At 40.5% G+C, this 19,014-nt stretch overlaps 1 protein-coding gene across 1 annotated transcript; it reads right to left on the bottom strand.

Moving 5' to 3' along the window:
* Positions 1-224: 224 nt before the first annotated feature.
* On the bottom strand, positions 225-18,555 carry NAA30 (N-alpha-acetyltransferase 30, NatC catalytic subunit; the record flags this gene model as incomplete). Its single annotated transcript, XM_032189219.1, has 4 exons — positions 225-1,034; positions 8,367-8,422; positions 10,501-10,624; positions 17,923-18,555. Coding segments are annotated over 4 exons (951 nt in total), but the record flags the coding sequence as incomplete, so codon positions are not given.
* Positions 18,556-19,014: the final 459 nt, after the last annotated feature.

Below are 19,014 nucleotides of genomic sequence, written 5' to 3'. Positions count from 1 at the left end.
TTTAAAAGTCCCTCACTCTTTTAAAGAAAAAAGTGCATCCAAAACCAGCAGAGATTTACTGGCAACATCAGGTTCTGTTTTAGCAGCTACTCAAGGTTTTCAAAATAGCTTACACTTCTTGCTATAAGAAAAGAAGGGCCTTCCAAACCCTCGTTTGGGAGAAGTATCCAAATTATAAAAATCTGAAATAATTTATTATCAAATCCAGAATTTAAATAAAAGCAGATTTTTTTCTTGCAAAGACAATTGAAGAAAGTAAAAGAATAAAAGCATGCACTCCAAACTTAGAGGTGAAGACAAATATACTTATCTATACAGGCACTGGCAGACGCAATTTAATTGTTACTGTTACTCATTGTAACACACACCCCACCCTACAATACATTTTTTCATTCACTAATCACTGAGGTACCAATATTTAAGAATGGAAAATTCAATATTGAAAAATAAAACCTAAAATTGAAGCCTTTTTCCAGAAAACTATGGCAATTTTTTGTATGAAATGTTAGTATACTTATAGAATTTTACAATCTACATTGGCTTTTTGCTGGAACCAAAAGTCGTGTTCCACATACAGGTTCTTTGATAAAATGTTCACTGTGTATGTAATACAGTCAGTAGACTTGCAAATGAACGAACATATCTTGGCTATCAAGTGGCACATCTTGCTGGTACCAAAAGGAACTCGAAGTTTGAAACGATCGGCTTTAATTCTGAACAAATGCGCCATGCCAAAGTGCAACAAATATGTGCGACACTCAAATGAGACACTGACAGATAAGAGCTGCATGGAAATTACTAAGTCCACCTGCAAAGCAATTTTGTACAAATTGCATTGCATGCAAAGGACAACTCTGCGCTGTTGGGACGTCAGTTGCTTGATGTGATGGTTTCTTTTAACGCAGCCATAGTTTAAGACGCAGTGCATCAACTCCATTTAAATAGTATCTGAACAGCCTCTTGTCTCGCACAAAACCAAGGTTTTCATAAAGTTTCAAAGCAGACTTATTTGTGATTTCTGTTTCCAATACAACCTTTAAGAAGAAAAAGAAAAGAAAAACACGTCATGTTAGAAAGCAGTCGCAGTATGTTGCTACTGAACAAATTTCAAAGCTTTTATTTAAAGGTACACTTAAGCACAATTCGCAAAATCATTTTTTTCTTGTCTTTATACAAGCAACCCCCCTCAATCTTCACATTTAAAAGAAAATAGCAGTTAATCAACAATAGCAGTTGTAAGCAAGTTTCATTCATATCAAGATTGCAGTTGTTTGCTGTAAATACTGTATCAAATCATAACCTAAAAGCTATGGTTAAAAAAAATAGTACTACTGAACAGCTAAGGCTCCAAAACATGCATTGAATGAACAAATGAACTTGGCACACAGGAGGTTTTATTTTGTCGTTGAGTATCTTCCACCTCTAATTCCATAGATTTAGACCTACATACAAACTCCTCCATTCTGTGACAAGCTGTCACACCGATGTTTGAAGCGTGTATTTGTGCTCAACGCAAGAATCCCAGACTCAAACCAGAGTGCACAAACCACAGAGGTCCCAGACTCACAAGGCTCTGTTCAGGGCTTCTTGGGTGCCTCACACCAAAAACTCACAGCTGAAGGGCATGCAAGAGGTTATGGACAGCAAAGGTGGTGCAAGATAGGCCTGCCCTGGAAGTAATCAATTCTAGTGAGCAAGTAAAGGGCATATAATTGGACATATAATTGCATTTCAAGTACTGCATCAGTTTCAGAAGATTAAGAAGTCTTGGCCTTTATTGTTCTCAACTAGCCTGGCAAAGTTCAGGAAGAAAGAGCAGCTTTTTTTTCTTTTTTCTTTTTTTGTCCTCGATGTTGGTAACACCCCAGTTCCAGGAAGACCTGTCATCAATAGCTCAGACCAAACCCAAGTGCAGTCCAAGTTAAGCAAAGATTGAAAATTGTCCCAGCAGCCTCAAGTACAAGAAAAAAAAAAAAAAAAAAAAAACACCTCACAAAGCATTAACAAGAAGTTAAACTGCTGAAGTATGTCCCTCTGAATGGTTTTCTTTCTTTTCTCCAAATGCAGTGAACAGAACTTTGACGTATCTGATAAGCTGTGCACCCATTCCAAACAGTAAAAAAAAAAAAAAATATCTTGCCTCTTTACTGTTGTCAAACTCAACTATTTAAGGATTCTATTGGTAAGGATGGATCCTGGTTGCTCAAGAACACACAAAGAACCAACAAGCTGACAAGACTACTTGCAATCCCATGGCCATGTGCATTCACTTATTAAACAAGAGCTGATAGACACTGTAGAAAGACCACGTAATGAAAACACGGCCTAAGCAATTTATGCAGCAAGCCAGCAATCAGCGTTGGTGTAAGCTCATTAACAGCTACATCCAAACCAGCATCAAATATCCGCCGCTCTGTGTAGTTAAAATTACATATGTAAAAATCTCACAGTCAAAAAATTAGTAATCTACCCCAACTACCCCACCTCCTCCATTCTCTTCCAATAAAAAACAGGATATATATACATTAAATATAATAATTATGTATAATAAATTATATCATATATAATAAATATAATAAATTAAATTTATATATTTAAGCCTGTACTTGTACATCAGTTTAAGCCAGTCTACCTTACAGATTCTTGCCCCCCCACCTTCAGGCATGCATTTCCATTCTCCCTCAGCTCTTTTGCCAGCTCACTAGGTTTCTTGCTGATCTACTTCATAAAGCAACCTGGTAGAAAAACGATTCATTTCTCTCTCTAAGTTTGCTTTCTGCAATCTGAGGAGTGGCTAAGCCAATGTAAGAGAGGGAGGCTACCACAGTCAGACTGGCCACCTGCAATAAGGTTAAAAAATACACTTAGTGTACACATTTGGCCGTTACTTAAGTTTCGAGCTGCTCTGACCACATCCCAGCAGATAATTCCCTCTGTGCTTCTCAACACATGAATGTTGAAAGAATAGTAAAGCTGGAGCTAACAATCCAACAAACAAAATACGCCTGGAAAAAATAAGACTTAGAAGTTTGTTTTTTCTAAAAGGAAGAGTGACACGGTCTAACATTAATAGCCAGAGTTCTTGAGTTACAGCAGGACAGTCTGTCGTACCTGTACTCTTAAGGATAATTCAATTCTTAAGTCTTATGGGAAGAATTAGGGATTAAATTTCTCTTGCTGGCACCTGATGGAACAGTACTGTCAGATCTTGTGACTTGATAATTACTCTTAGCAACTTTATTAAACAGGATAACTTCCAAATTATAATCAATTATTAAAGTGCAGTATTTTTTCCTTCAAATTAAAGCATTACGCCAACAGGAAATCTGACCCATTAAAATCCACAGTGCAGGAAACCATTATTTGAACTCTGACTACAAATGACATTCACTCGCACAGAAGCTCAGTAATCTGGCCGAGTGACACAACATGCCTGTGTTCAACTGCAAGCTTGCACACCTTGCAATGCTAAATGATTTCCACCACCACAGATCATTGAATTTAAGGGAGTGGCTAAATGTTGAAATTCAGGTTTGTTGGAATCCCAGTACTTGAGCGAATGCTCATCTTGCAAGCTAATGCAATAGACTTGTTCTGGTATTTCTAAGAAAGACTTAGCACAATGAAAAATAATCCCCTGACCTCAGCATATCGTGTTCATTTCACAAAGGGCTATGGACACGATCCTGTATCTAGTAAGGAAACACGATTGTATTTTATCCAGGTTTCATTAGCTTGATTCTGTGAAGGATCCTTTTCTTCCCGTGTGAGATTTTCAATCAAGCTCCAAATCTTCAGTAGTTACCTTTATTTCTGGTCTATTTTGTCATAAAAATGTGTCTGTTAAACCTTATAACACATCATCATCTGCTCCTGTCGACCAGCAAAGATCTGATTGGGTTTAACAAGATCTTCTGCACAAGTTGCCCTTACTTTCACTTATTTCCAAAATTTCATAAACCTACAATTTTATCTCACCTCTCTTTACTTTCAACTCATTTTAGAAGCAAGGAATCTTTTAATGTAGTGCGAGTGGAATACTGCGTTTCTTGTTACTGTGTTCTCATACCTAGGTTATTTCTAAACTGAAGTAAAAAGGAGCTTTTTTGCTTTTTCAGGTCAAACTTTGAGTGCACTGGCTTAGAAACCAAGTGCACTCAGAATACAGTCAAATCGAATAAACAAATGAATATCCTTTCATCACTCAGAGAAGCTGCTGCTATTCTTACAAGTAAGTTTGGCATATTTTAAGATTCAAGCTATAGGTGCTTGTCCAGTACCCTTCATCAGTTTAACTGTTTTAACATTTAAAGAGAAGTAGAACCCAAAATATAACTGTAGAATGTGTTATAATTTGCTGAATGATCTGTAGATGAAGAAAAATTTAAGTTGTCAATGGTTTGATAATTTCAAATAGGGTTATATAAAAATACATTGTTAATTTTAGAAGTATGGTACTGAATTAAAATGACACTCCTAGCGATGAAGTCAGAAAAATCTCCCTTAAAAACACTTTAAAGTTTCATGGAAATTCTCAAAATAAGTCACAATTCCTTTTTAAATTCCACATCTTGCTGAAAAAGTTCTTGAGAGTTCCACTTACCAGAGTCTTACTTTGATTATTTAGCAGTTACGTGGTGCTGAAATAATGCAATATGAGGTGAATGAATCATCTGCAGATTACTTAGTCATTTGTTACAGATGGAAAATCTGCATACAACTCTCCCTTTCCTAATTTTGATTAGGGGATGCAGCAGTTCCATGCAACAGTCTTAAGTAGCACAACTTTTGAAAGTTGCCTGTCAGTAAAGGCCAAGCAAATGTACAAAAGGCAGCCAGATGCTCAGCTTGCTGGAGTTTGCACGCACTTTCCCTTTTACACTAGAAGAAAAATCTCTTCAAAAGACCTGAGATGGGAGAAAACTATTCACCTTCACTCGATTTATATTAGTAGTTCCCATTTTCTATGTAATGAGCCCATCAAATTATTCTAAATCATTGTGACTTAATGGAAACTCAGCCCATTATACACCTGAAAATCTTTAGCTCACTACTCTGAATATTAGAATTCTTTAACAGAAAATGTTTGAGAAGGTCACCAAGGTAAAATAAATAAATAAAGGGAAAAGAAAACCCCAAAATCAACCACCACCAAAAGGAGAGAAGAAAACCCAAAAATCAACCAACACCACAACAAACAGAACCAAACCCAAACAAACAAACAACAAAAGATCCCTAAGTATTGTAATATTATATCCAGACACCCCAGCCCAAAGCATGCTGTTCAGTACTCTCTTCAGGCTTGAAGGCCATTTCTGGTGGAACCACCCACCCCAACATCAGACCACTTCCCTCTTTTTCTGTTGCATTAGGCCATAACCACCTCCGCCTCTCCACACAGATTGCATCCCAGCCAATTCACCTCTTCACTTACCCTACAACCTCCTCAAGCCAGGAAACAGCCACTGGCTGGAAGGATATTGCCTCTCAACTTTGAAGCATGCAACATAGCACCAACTACCTGCTAGGCAGAAGCTGGCACTTTGAATCACTTGCTCCATAGGCCTGCCTTAGTTTTATTCCCACTGAACTAGCTTACAAGGGGAAAAAAAAAATAATGAAGTCCTTGATCACTACAATATTGTGACAAACTTTGAAATGCCAGGAGAGCGCTAGTGATTTTTTAAGATTTTCATCTCTGGTGTTGTAAAAATCCTTTACTTTTCAAGATTCAGCATTACAGGCTGTTGGGGTATCAAATTGTGGTACTTTGAAAAGTATTATATTTGAACTAAAAATTTAGCAAATTACATGCCACACATTATCATCATATTATACAACATAATTTGGAATTTTTCAATGACATCCATGGGTGCATGCTCCTGTTTTTAATTGTTTTCCAAGCAAGTTTCAGAAAAGAGTCTTTTTGAATTGCATCTTACATCAAGTAGCAGAATCTTTGGATTTTCATCATGCTTCTGATTTTACTAAGGGATGTAGAAAAATATCCTAAGAGCAGCAGAGATAATTAAACTATTTACACACTTCACAAAGACAAGCCACTGCGATGCTTCAGGTTTGATCAGCCAGGCATCAATTGGATGGCCAGAAACTGCTCTCCACAGCAACTGCTGCAGAAAGCGGCGAGGGAAGTTTCTCAGCTCTGTCAGAGAGCTTTAAATAACAGGTGGCTAATTAGGTCTTTCAAACCTTGGTCGAGACTGAAAATTTCTCAGCAATCCACCACATAGGAGAAGTAAACATCGTTATTGTTGTACCACATGTACTTGGAAGAAACCTACACTTGCTGCCAAAGAAAAGAAGAGACCATGAAGACATTTGCTCTCTGGCTGTAGATAACCTATACATGAAAAAGAACAGCATAAACATATCGTATTACTTCGGGCACGCCTCTGCAGACTGGTGTAGTAGGAAGTCAGAAATACACTCTGCTTGTGCTCCCTGCTGCCTGGACATGAGTTCCCGTTTCAAAGTTTTGTGCCAGCTTAAAAGTAAGCTGACACAAAAGCCCCCAAGAAGCAGGGCATAATTGGTTCTGAACCATCACCCCCCCAAACACTGTCACGCAGTTTCCAAACTGGAACTGAAACTTGCCTGCACCCGTCCAGCACACACTTCAAGGAGCTGGAACTGTGCATTCAATTAAAGAGGGACAGCACTGGCCTCTGAAAAATGACCTACAAATTTAGTACAAAGCATTTATGCAGCACCATAGATGAAAATCTATGACTAAGACTTAATGAGGTCTTACTGCAGAGCAGCCTGCAATCCCTATCACATTTATTTCATTTTTACAATGACAAAAAGCAGTAAGAAGGGCTCTGGGATTAATATTAGAGCAGGGGAGGACGAAAGACACGGGAGAGATCACTGTACGTATACGTGTAAGATAGCCCAAGTTAGAAATGAAGTTACAGGAGAAATAGTACACAAACTCCTAAATAATATGGGGAGTATTGAAGCTGTGGTGGCCTGAGTAGAAATACACAGCTCTGTTAATGACTCTAACAGCAGTAGGCAATTCACTTCATGTCTCTGCCTCTCAATTCTCCCAATGTGATGTGAAAACACTGATATTGTACTTCTTTATTTTTTAAATCTTGGGTACTTCACAATGGCAAATGAACACATGACCACCGGGGAAAGCGATGGAAAAGAAGACACAAACAAGAAACTTTCCTTGAATAGTTCAAGGTCGCAAACAGCAGAACAGATTAGACCAAAGCATATTACATATGATACAAGCATCAAGACAAAAAGAACTTAAACTACTGCAGAACTATCAAACTGCACTACAATGCTTGTATACAACAGGAATTGTAGAAAAATGACACCAGAAAACAGAGGTATAGAAGGATCTGAAGGGAGGAATAAATAACTCAAACAAGTTGTTGAATGAAAGCAGAACACATAAAAGGGTACCACAAAAGGCATAACACAACATGTGGAAAAGTTAACAGAGTACGTGCCAGAAGTCTTGTAAGAAAAACTGTAATTTTGCATAAAAAACTTCATCAGGACAATCAGGGGAGCAGTTGAAAGGAGATAACAGAGAGATCAAAGGATCATTAACTGTGAGACGCTGAAATGACACGGTGTTCAGGTATCAGGAACAAGCTAACAATTGCATTGTAGCAAGCAGATGAAAGTTAAAGGGACAGATAACTGGATTAAGGAGAATGGATGCAGGGAGAGTTCCTCACAAATTAAACAGGGCACATAAAGATAGCTGCTTCATTTATGCAAAAGAGAGAGACAGAGAGGGACAGAGGGATTGTAATCTGGTAAAAGGAAAGCCTAGTAGTACATAGGCCAGAGAAAGTTTGACAGTGATTCAGTCACTTTCCTTGAAGCGTTCACCGACGTGCTGAATCACTCGAGCTGTTAGTGCTTTGTTATATGGTTTAAGCATTGTCAGGATAACAATGACTTGCTGGGATAAAACTGCATTCTGCAATATCACAGCACGTACTGTTCCAGTATCTTTGTATATTCTGAAAGCTTGGAAGTGTTACGACAACATACAAGTTGCACTGGTCAACAGCACCTTGAACTAGAATCTTTAGAGGAAAACGTGCCTGCAACTAAAGGCTGAGGCAACTTCCCAGAGTAAAACAGAACCCAAAACTCTGTATTTGAGAACTTATGACAAATTTAGAAAGCCCTTCTATTTGTGCCATATGTTTTTGGAGGTTGTTTTTCCTTCTATTATCAAAGAGCTTCTTGCTAACCCACCTCCCACCTAAAAACAAAACTCAAACAAAACAAAAAAAAAAGAAATGAATCCACATATGGGAGAATACAAGCCGTTTACATTATGAAAGTTTTTGATTATAAAGTCTTACCTCATCACAATCTCCTTCAACCATAGCATAAATAGCTTTCTTAACCAAGTTTGTACCTGAAATACAGATTTCAATAAGTGTCAGAGTTGCAATGCAAAAGATGCCAGCTTATATACAACTACTGTGTGCTACCTACATGGCATGACACCTGGGGAAATCAGGGAGGAAAGAATGCAACAAAAAGTTGCAGTCAAGTTGCAGTCTCAAGTTCTAACATTAAAATTATCCCTAAAGTTAACCAGAGACCCAGCTTGAGTGCAAAAGTCTTTTAGCACAAGGATATTAGAAACAGGCTTCAATGTTTAACGTAGTGTTATATATAGCCTTCCAAGATGTGATTCATTCCCTTTTGCTGCATTTAAAGTCAAAATCTTCTGGCACGTACTTGAAGGACATTCATCTTCCAAGGGAATTTCCTCTTACTAAAACAAATACTTCTATTAGCAACAGAACTTATGAAACCACTTTTTTTGAGGCTCACTCCCATTTGGATTTGCTAGTATCTAATAATATGGTTGAAGCCCATCCCTTCCCTTCAGTCAAGCATTAATTTAATTCTGTATCATTATTTTTCATCTATTTCACAACAGTTCTACAACTGTAATATCCCTACCTGTCTGTAGAATTGGGGTGAAATTGAAAGTTGATTTCAAAGTTATTAGTGGAAAAAACTGCTGTTCAATGAAATTGTATAAATCTCACTTCCATAAGAAAGCTAAGGAAAAGGAAAAACAAAAACCCAAGGAATCTAAAGATTGCTTTAAAGTTTTCTCAAAGCTTTAATCAATTAAGATTTTCACTGAACATACGACAAAACTTTACTGCATATAAAACATCTTCAGTTTAACAGCATAATTTATGAGAAACAGCAACATGATAAATGTAGGGAAAAAGTTAACATTTATATAATGCTAAGTAAGCAAAACGTTAAATACAAATTCTATTTATGTAGCTGTAAAGTAATGATCTGACTAAAACAGGGGAAAAATCTTGCAGAGATCTTCCTAAGAACAGCATTAGTTCTTATTTACTTATGAATCCTAGCACCTGCAATGAAATTATGGCAGGCTCCTTCATGACTCAGCTAAAAAGAAAGGAGAGAATGATTTCTCTGTATCCTCTTCCCTCTGCTCCACTAAAGAAATCACCAACAGCTTCTGAACTGCACTGAAATAACAAAGAAATCACATATGCTAAAACAGTCATGATAATACTTAACGTTTCAAGGTTTTTAAATGTTTTTTTTGTTGTTGTTTTTGTTTTGTTTTGTTTTTTAAAGAGGAGAACAAACACAATGGTATTAATCTGTAACTTGTTCCCGTATTTCTCCATAGCAAGTAATTTTCTGTCTTTAATCAGAGTATAAGCTGTTAGTGAGAATGGGTGGTAAAGCACATTTCTGGCTTTTAAAGCTGACATCTACATTTTAAATTAGAAATCTGTTACAAGGTGTAATTTCACAATACCAAAAAGAATGGAGTTCCATAAGAACAGTTCTTTAATCAACCAAGCTAGGATAACTAGTGTTTGAAGGAAAGTCCCTTCCATTAGGGCAAAACTGACCCACGGGGGAGGGCAAGCTCCCTGCCAAGAGAGCTTTCTTTCATCATGCAATTGCCAACAAAACAGATCTTCATTTTGGTCACGCAGGTAGTAATGCATAACTATTTTTTTTCGAGTATTAGCACATATTTCAAGCATTAGCTATGTACATTATCCCCAGTGGGCAAATATATATGTAATTGATATGGGAAAGCCAGGGGATAAATTCACTGAAAAAAACACCCCACACCTGAACACAATAAAGACATACAATGATGAGAGCACATAAAAACGCAAAGCAATTTCTGCAGTTGTTATTTGATAATGGTAATTTGCAGAGGTAAGGGGTTGCTGACTGAGTTTCTTTTTTAGCTTCAAGTCCCAGATGCTAATCTCACAGGGCACGGGCATTTCAGGTTACTTCAGCAGAATGAAAAAAGAGAGCAGGGAGCTTGTGTGGATGAGTAAAGCAGGGATGACAACAAACCACCACATCTAGAGGCTCAGTTCTGCTTAAATCTTTACAGCGCCTATGTTTACCCCAACAAACTATAGGATTTAAGTAGAAAACAACAAAAAAGGCTATTCTTACCAATTCCTTTTCTTCTGTATTTGGAATCCACTGCTAACATGGCTATATAACCTCTGCGGAACATCTTTTTGTGCATATCCAGCTTGCAGACGATGGCACCTACACACTCTTCCCCTACCATGGCCTTAAAGACAAACATATAGGTATGCATTCTCAGTTTGTGATCTGCAGTGCTACCAGAAAAAGTAAACCAGTGCATTTAAAATGAGACAGCCACACTAAATTTGCTTGTACAAAGGTATAAAGAAAATAAACACCATCTCCAGAAATACAAATAAGATTAAAGGTCTCTTATTTCTATATTACACTCAGATAAAGTCACAGTCTATTAACAGCCTATGAATTGTCTGGGAAAGAATCATAATATTATTCCATCAATTCTACCAGCAAGATCGTATGTGATAGAAAAGGGTAGAAAAAAAAAAAGAAAAAGACCAGGTTGAAGCATAAATCATCCTTTAACGTGGGTTGCCACAGAGGGAAAAGAAGTCCTTTCCTGTTTTACAGCGATCCAAATTTTCATGTGCAAGAGCTGGGCAGATAACGTGCTTAATTTTTATCTGGTGTTGATGTCAAGGCCATAATGCATCAGAGAAAAAATGTTTTCGCATTTGATCTTTAGAAACCATCATTTTCAGTCATATGGCATCCAAGGAACAAACAAACCAAAAAGCATACAGTTAATTTCACACATTTTAACCGTTCAGAGGTTTCATTTATTAAGAGCTGACAGTTAATCCCAATGGTATTGTGACAAAAAATGTGGTCAAGGAGACACAATTATCCTGAAATATCAAGAAAAGAAAAAAAAAATACCTAACCCCTCCCCAAACACTTATCAAGCCACTTGCACAGCCACTGTGTTCACAAAGAAATTTACCATGAAATACATTGAGAAAGAGAAAAAGAATAACTAAGTCATATGTTAACTGAAGGATTAGGCAGCATTAGATATTAATGACATTATAACCTGCAGCAGTAAAGTGAATAATGCTGCAGAGTAGGGTAGCATCCAAAGGGAGTATGAGTTACTATATATTCAGGGAAAGATTGACAGAGAGAAAAAAAGCAGCTCAGAACCGTGTGCATGGGTGTATAAACTGAGCCACAGAAGTTTGAGACCTGTATCTGCAGGGGGAAGCAGCCTTCAGCTCCAGCTCCCAAACCAGGACTACAGCACATGATTGGCACAAGCATGTGCTGGCACAAGAGCCCCTGGATAATCCAAATTCACAACACTCCACTAAGTCAAACAAAAAGGACCTGCCCGAGCCAGTAGTACCAGACCTCCTGTGAACCCAGCTCCTCTGAAGGCCACGGTATGGACTCCATAGCCTGAGCATTTCTGCAGCTTGTAGGACAAGGATCTACAGGGAGAAAATTCTTACAGAGATCATACTGCAGGCACCAATCCACAGGGAGTTTGTGCCCAAAGTCTTCTTGCATCTCCATTTGAGCGGTGGGTTACTAACCAAGCCAGCTGCCAGCCACAAGCCCCTACCAAAGGTAAAATGAAGCAGCCCCAAACGACCGGGCTGCAGTTCCGAAGCACTGTGATGCAGCACGAGCCTAACACCATTTCTAATATAGTTTCAGCTTGTCACGCAAACGTAATTATTTCTAAGTTTTTATTTGGCAGGAAAATACATTTTTCTAACAGTATCCAAGAACAACCCTGAACAATCTAAACAAGTGGTTTTTAAAACAACAAACAAAAACCGAAACATGAGCTAAGTGGACTGAAATACACAGCCTCTAAGCAGTCTTTTGTTTGTTCTAAAACACAAGTTTATTTCATAGAAAAGAAAAGCTGTAGTTATACTAAAACTGTGTATGCAAAGTGTCAGCTCAAGGCAAGTTTTGTATCTCGGCTCAGACCTGAGAAAACCAGGGAGTTAAATAAAGAGTATCATCAGACAGCCTGTTCATAACATTGCTATAATTATGCAGAGTACCTAGATGTAATCTTATACCTAGCTAAAAAAAAGACACCACAAACTAGCATGTTATAGTTATGCTTTGCCCTGAAGCGAACACGTGCAAAGTGTTGATCGTAACAGCCCTATGGAGAATTTTTAGATTTTTTTCCCCCCCCTGCACTTCAAGGGTAGTGACACATTGCAGCCTTGTCTTCTTCCTTGTTAGGGGCACTTTTCTTAAGAGCTATGTTCAGTAACATGCATTTTAAAATCATTTTCAGTGATCAAAGAAGGAAATACCCACTGATTTCACCACCGTTGCCACAAAGTTGCATGAACTATCACAGTGTTGCCAGTTCCCAGAACACTTAAATCTCCTCTGTCTTTGAGTAGGTAAATCTGCCAGTTAAGCTATGACTGGGGTGAGTGCTGCATTTCTACCTCAAATGGAGTTCTTGTTGCCTTTCCTCTCCTTTCTCCTTCTTTTCAACCTTATCTAAAGCTGGAAACGAACCTAAAACTTGATGTAAAACTGCAATTTAACTTCCTGGGGAAGGTTAAAACTGTGTAAATGGAAAAAAAAAAAAAAAAAAAGATTGAAATAGGGAGGGGGGCAAGAAGAAAAATAGTTCCCATACAACATCCTTTATAAGGAAATAATCATGGGCCAAATGAGAGTAATTCGAAGCACACAGGTTTCTACAAACAGAATTCAGCCCAAGTTACTATAGTATAAGCCCCACGGAGTACTATAGGATTTACTTCAATCCTAAATTCTTAGGAAGATTAACATCCATGCATTCAAATCCCATATTTGCATCAGCTTTGTTCTTGTAAGACTGAATGTTTAAAACAAACTAGATGTTAATATCTTTGTATTGCAACCCTTTATTGCTAGAGCTAGCACAGAAGTGTCTATAAAACAGCAAGAACATTACCTCTCTGAAAATTAAACAATTGCCATTAATTCCTTGGCAAAGGTGGCATTAGCTCTGTCAGGCACAGCCTGAGCATGCCTTTCACACTAAGAGCCCGCGATATTTGTTCCCATTTAAAGATTAAACCAACCAGCTAGCCCCTAAAAGAGAAAACACTTTGCGATTCAAATGCAGCAGAACCTGCACGACTGCAGGTTCCTTTCACACACGCACCCAAATCCACCTTAGAGGATCACAGCCACAGCTCTGCACGAATCCTTTGGCTTACATCTAGCGATCGTGTTACCGAATGCCATTAAGGGATGCATTTAGCCTAATGGTTTTAACCTAAAGTCCGCCAGTTCGGTCAGAGCTCTTTACAACACCGGGCAAATCACTAAGTCACTCTCCCTGCTTCCACTCTATGAAACTGGACCCGAGCAATTCCTTCCTGTGCAGGGCCGCTGCCAGAATAACTGCACTCACTGGCTGTCGTTAAATACCCATATGCTACAAGGACTGAGGTTTTCAGAAAGCCTGTGAGACCAAGAAGCACAGCCAGCCATGTCTCAAACCACAATTCTTAAGAGGAAACTGGCATACAGCGGAGTTTGCAGCTTGCAAATTGGGAATGAATATTACAGGATGTCTTCCCAGGTCTGCCATGAGGCCAGTAAGACTTCCCACGCTGTTTCCTAACTTTCCTGGTTCTTCCTTTATCCCCCAAGCTCTCTGCAACAGAAAAACAGCGATGATGTCTCACAAGTCATTAGTTTCAACGTGAAGCACGGAGCCTCTTAAATAAAATCCAACTAAAAAAAAAAAAGGCAAAGTATTATTAGAAAACAGGATCTTAACTGCAGCCATTTAGGATTTATAGCACATCTAAAACCACATACATGGAATTAATCAGTTATTTCTAAAATTGTGGAAGTTTAAATTATAATTGCTGCTATAGCTACTGGCAAAGTTAAGAACCCAATAAAAGCATGCATTTTCCAGATTTTTCTTAAAAGGCAGCTGAGCAGTGCAGCGAGTCTGCAGCGGTGAATTACAGGAGAGGTTACAACACTCAGTCAGAACCCTGTTTTTATTACGTCCTGTCTTATCCAAACTTTGGAACAGGGCAAGGTTTCCCAAGCTCACCTCTCCCACGCTGCAGTATTTTGAAAACAATTTTCTGCAATAGCTAATTTACCAGCTTTAAATGGAAGGAGTTTTAGAACTTTCACACTGCTAGGACCAGGATCTGCAAAACCACTTCAAAATGGAGCTACAAGTTCAAAAATGCACTTACAACCAATGCAGGAACAAAGCTCTAGCAATGCTTAAAGGCACTTGACATGAATACCCCTGTCCTCTCCCACCTTTGATGGGGAAAGGATTATCATTGGTCAATTGAAGAGAAATTGGGCTGACAGAATTCCTGGGAATAGATAAACCCTAAGTATTTCCAGGGCTCCCACACCTAGCACGTGCTGCCAACCTGCTCTTCGGGGGACAGGAGAAATCCAAGCTTCAGCAGACAGCTGCAGCTGGGGGAGGAGAAGGTTGTTGCCTTGCTACAGCTTGGTCAGATAATGCAGCCATACCTGAGCTATTTATCAAGTATCTCCAACTTGCCAACTCAAAAGTCAGGAGACGCTTGCACAGATTCATTTGACGTTAAAATGAATGGGTTTTGAAGATTATTCTTACTGTCTCCAGTTCCTTTTAAAGTGGAGCGTGAACTTGTTTTTCAGCGTATAGTTCGGAAGTGGTTTGACAAAGCAAAACCATGCCAGTGACTAGTTAGGATTGGTCCCATGCCTTCCCTCCAGCTGTGCATTCTCACCTCTTTCCTTGTGCCAACACCAGTGCTCGTGTCATCCCGCTACGAGTATGTTTGGAGACCTAAACCAACAGAAACCTGACCCTAAGACACAACACGCAAGCACACAAACACACGTATGAATACAAGGCTGGGGGTGAGGCTAGCTTAGCTTCCCAAAGCAGATAAACTCACGGGCAGGGCAGAGGTAGCTGAAGAGAAAGGAGAAGCAGCAGCCTTGGATCAGCGCTAGCTGGTAGTGACAGCCCAGCTTGGGAAGACCAAGCCGAAACTCAGCAAGCTTCAAACCCACGAGATCATCACCACAGCGACAATGTTCATAATGCTCCTGGAAAACTTTGCTGTCAGGTATCCCAGATGCTTGATAGCAGCATTATAACATTTAAGGTTGCTCATTAAATACATCAGCGCCAGACAATTGCTGATCCCTTCAGGAAAATAGGCTTCAAATTTAAATGGAGTTAGTCTTTTCCCCTCATCACCCTTTTAAAAAGTGGTGGTGGTGATATTCAGTAACTGAACTGACAGACACCCTGCAGCTATTTTTCTCCAATATGAACAAATTACAGTCTAACCCCCGTCCCCAAGACAAACCTGGAGCCAGAAGGCTGTGAGGCCTTAAGGCATTAAAGACAAATGATTCTGCGGGATCAGGCACTGTGCTTCTGCTCACCATCCTGACACTGTTCTAGCTAATTGGAATATGCAGTTCCAGCTGAAGATAAATATTTTAAAGAGTTATTAGATAGAAGTAGTTCAGGAATCCATTAACTGCAGGAACAAATTTAATTTTATAGAACAGAAAGTCTTCAAGACAACCGCTAAAAAACAAGACTAAAAAACACTAAAATCACTCACAAAAACCCATTGAAATTGACTCAAGATCCTGGAAGAGCTTCAGATTATTATGTATGTAAAACAATTTGCTAAGAGCTGTAGACATTTGCTGCCACATATTCTTCTCTGCTGTTTTACGTGCTTCACACTGTTCCACCCTTCATAAAAGTGGCAAATCTGAATAGAATTGGAGTTCAAATAAAGTTTTGTTGATTCTTCAAGACTACTAAAAGAAGCTGGCCCTAAAAAATAAGCTTAGGATGTTTTATTTTCCTTGAGTGAAACCTTGTTCTCTGAATGCATTTGTTAGAAATAAATATTAGAAATAATCAGGCTTAGTGCTCTGTCAAGCTAATTTGCCACTGCTCTTTCCCTAACAAAATTCTCAAATTACTCCCTGACAAAAAACAAAGACCTAAAGTCTGAACAGATGCACGGTGAGCTAATAGTATCCAACACTGTCTTGGCATCACCGACGATACACTTGATGCTGAAAGTACAGACACTTGGAGCTCACAAGCATTTCTTTTCAGTGCGAGGCAAATCAGTCACGCACAGCTAGGTGTATGCTCAGTGCCTGAAAAATTACAGTTTTGCAGTGATCAGCATCCTTTTAACTCACCGTGTAATAGCAAACATGACTTTGGGTTGAAGACTGATTTCAAATATTTTCATATTTTTATTTTGTTCCAGATGGGAATGCTTTGCTCAACTTCCTATAATCCTACTGTATTCCCTCTTCAGGTCTGCAAGAGGCACATTTCTGAAAACCCTCCCATAAATCATATAAATCCCGCTATAAATTACACCGGACCCTAAAACAAGAACATTCAGGAAGTTTAAGGCCAGATGGATTCCATTAGCTTCACCTCCTGTACTCGTATCCTATTAAAATTTTACAGAGAAAGTCTGAATTGAAGGACGCCTCGGCTCTGGCTAAGCCACCCCTTCCAGAGAGGTGTCCAACCCTGATTAAAAGATCAAGGGAGAAGAATTCATCGTTTACCTTAGCGAGGAAGTGCCATACACTCCCACAAATGTTCTGTTCTACAGACAAATTTTCCTACGAGGAAATCAAACCCAGCTAAGCTCCCACTGTGCACAAATACCCCCCAGGCCAATTTAAGCTCACTTTCATATACCTGTGCAGGAATTACTGTGCTGAAAGCATGCTTCCCTACCGAGACTCGGGTTCTAAAACTGCCTGGCTGTTGTTTAGTCATAAGAAGTGCTCTAAACGTTTAGAAAGACTAGGAAACAAGTAAAGCAATCTCTTTGGTTGTGCAGTAGGAGGGATAAATGTGTTGTTAGTACAGCAAGACAACCTAAGTAAAATCCGAATTTCTGCACACGCTATCACACTTGCAAGGAGCAATACAGTAGTACTTGATCTTTTTAAAATAAGCAAATAGATCAAAAAGTCTACAAAACCTCTAGCAGCGTCTCCCCACATGTCAACGTTTATATGCCAGTCATGCTGAGGGCAGTTTTAAAGCCATTGTGCAAGAACTACGAAGCACTCATAAGACACTCGTGGACTAAGTACTTTCTTTTTTAAATAGGAACCTAGGAACTGAGACAGAATGATAAAATGAGCTAACAAAGGTCACAAAAGTCAATGTCAAAACCAAGATTAGAAGCCTTGAATTCCTGGATCCTAGCCCTGTGTTCAAAGCCTCTCCCCACCACTTAAAACGTGTCTTAATGACTACAGGTCTTTTAGACTTAGGCTTTACTTATACAGGCATAGGTGAGAAGAAGGGTTCAGCAGGGATAGATACTTCCAAAAGAGCTTGGTTTTTCCCCTCAGCCATAAAAAGAATAGCAGGAGCATTCCCACAAATGTCAGCCCTTTAATCCTCTCCCCACCCCTGTCCCAAACCACTCCCAATTCCTGCCCTCCCTCCCCAGCACTTACCAAAAAGCAAAGCTGCGGCCAGTTGTGGATAAAATACCTATACGTGTAAATGGAGTAGGGTTCAGACAGATCTTTGGTGATCAGTCTCATGATATCGGGCATCTGCAGCTCTGACTCGTATCGGACGTATCGTATCGTTAGGTCCTCCTCGGGCTGCGAGTCCGTTCCCGAGCCTTTCAAACTGCAGGCTGCTGCTAAGGACCTAGAGAGTAGCAGCAGGGACTCCTCCTCCTCCCCTCCTTCATCCCCCTCCTCCTGCTCTTCCTCCTCCAAGCCAGTCCCTCCTGCCAGTCCGTTGCGGGCTGCAGTCTTAGCAGCAGTCGGAGTTGTGGCAGCAGGCTGGCTCCTGTCCCCTGGTGCTGCTGCTGCTGGGGGAGAAGGAGGAGGAGAGGGTGCAGTCCTTCCCTGGGGAGGGAGGTGGTTGCTAAGGGGGGACGAGCACGGTGCTGTGGCCGGAGGCGATGCCTGCTGCTGCTGTCCGGAGCCCATTGTTTTGCTGGCTCGCTTGTTCTCCTGCCCCTCGGGGGCTGCCCCTGCCTCCGAGCTGAGGATCTTGCTCTTGAGGGAGGCCCGCAGGTGCCGCAGCTCGGGGCTGATGAGGCCGTTGAGCTGGTGGTTGTGGTGCGGGGGGTGGTGGTGGTGGTGGTGGAGGCGGTGCTGCTGCTGCTGCGGCCCCCCCTTGCCGCCGTCGCTGCTGCCTCCTCCTCCTCCTCCTCGCTGCTGCTCCCGTCCGCCCGCGGGTCCCTCCTCTTCCTCCTCCTCTTCGGCCTCCTCGTCCTGGGCCCCGGCGCAGGCGGAGGCGGCGGCAGCGGCGGAGGTGGAAGAAGAAGAGGAGGAGGAGGAGGAGGAAGCAGCCCCCCCTCCTCCTCCTCCTCCGGGGAAGGGGGAGAGCGTGTCCCCCTGCGGGGAGAGGACGCTGCTAGGCCCCGGCGGTACCTCGGCCATATCCTACGGGAGAGACCGACACAAACCCCGCGGGGAGGAGGGCGTCAGGCGACACGGGGCGACAGGCGGCGGCCTCACGGGCCTGAGGCGTGTGGGGGGGGAGGTGAGGTGAAGGGGGGAGGGGGGGGGGGGCGCGAACAAAGGCAC

This window comes from Aythya fuligula, chromosome 5 (assembly GCF_009819795.1).
Source record: "Aythya fuligula isolate bAytFul2 chromosome 5, bAytFul2.pri, whole genome shotgun sequence".
NCBI classification, from domain to species: Eukaryota; Metazoa; Chordata; class Aves; order Anseriformes; family Anatidae; genus Aythya; species Aythya fuligula.
Note: the sequence above shows the minus strand (reverse complement) of the source record. Positions and strands in the feature narration are given on the sequence as shown.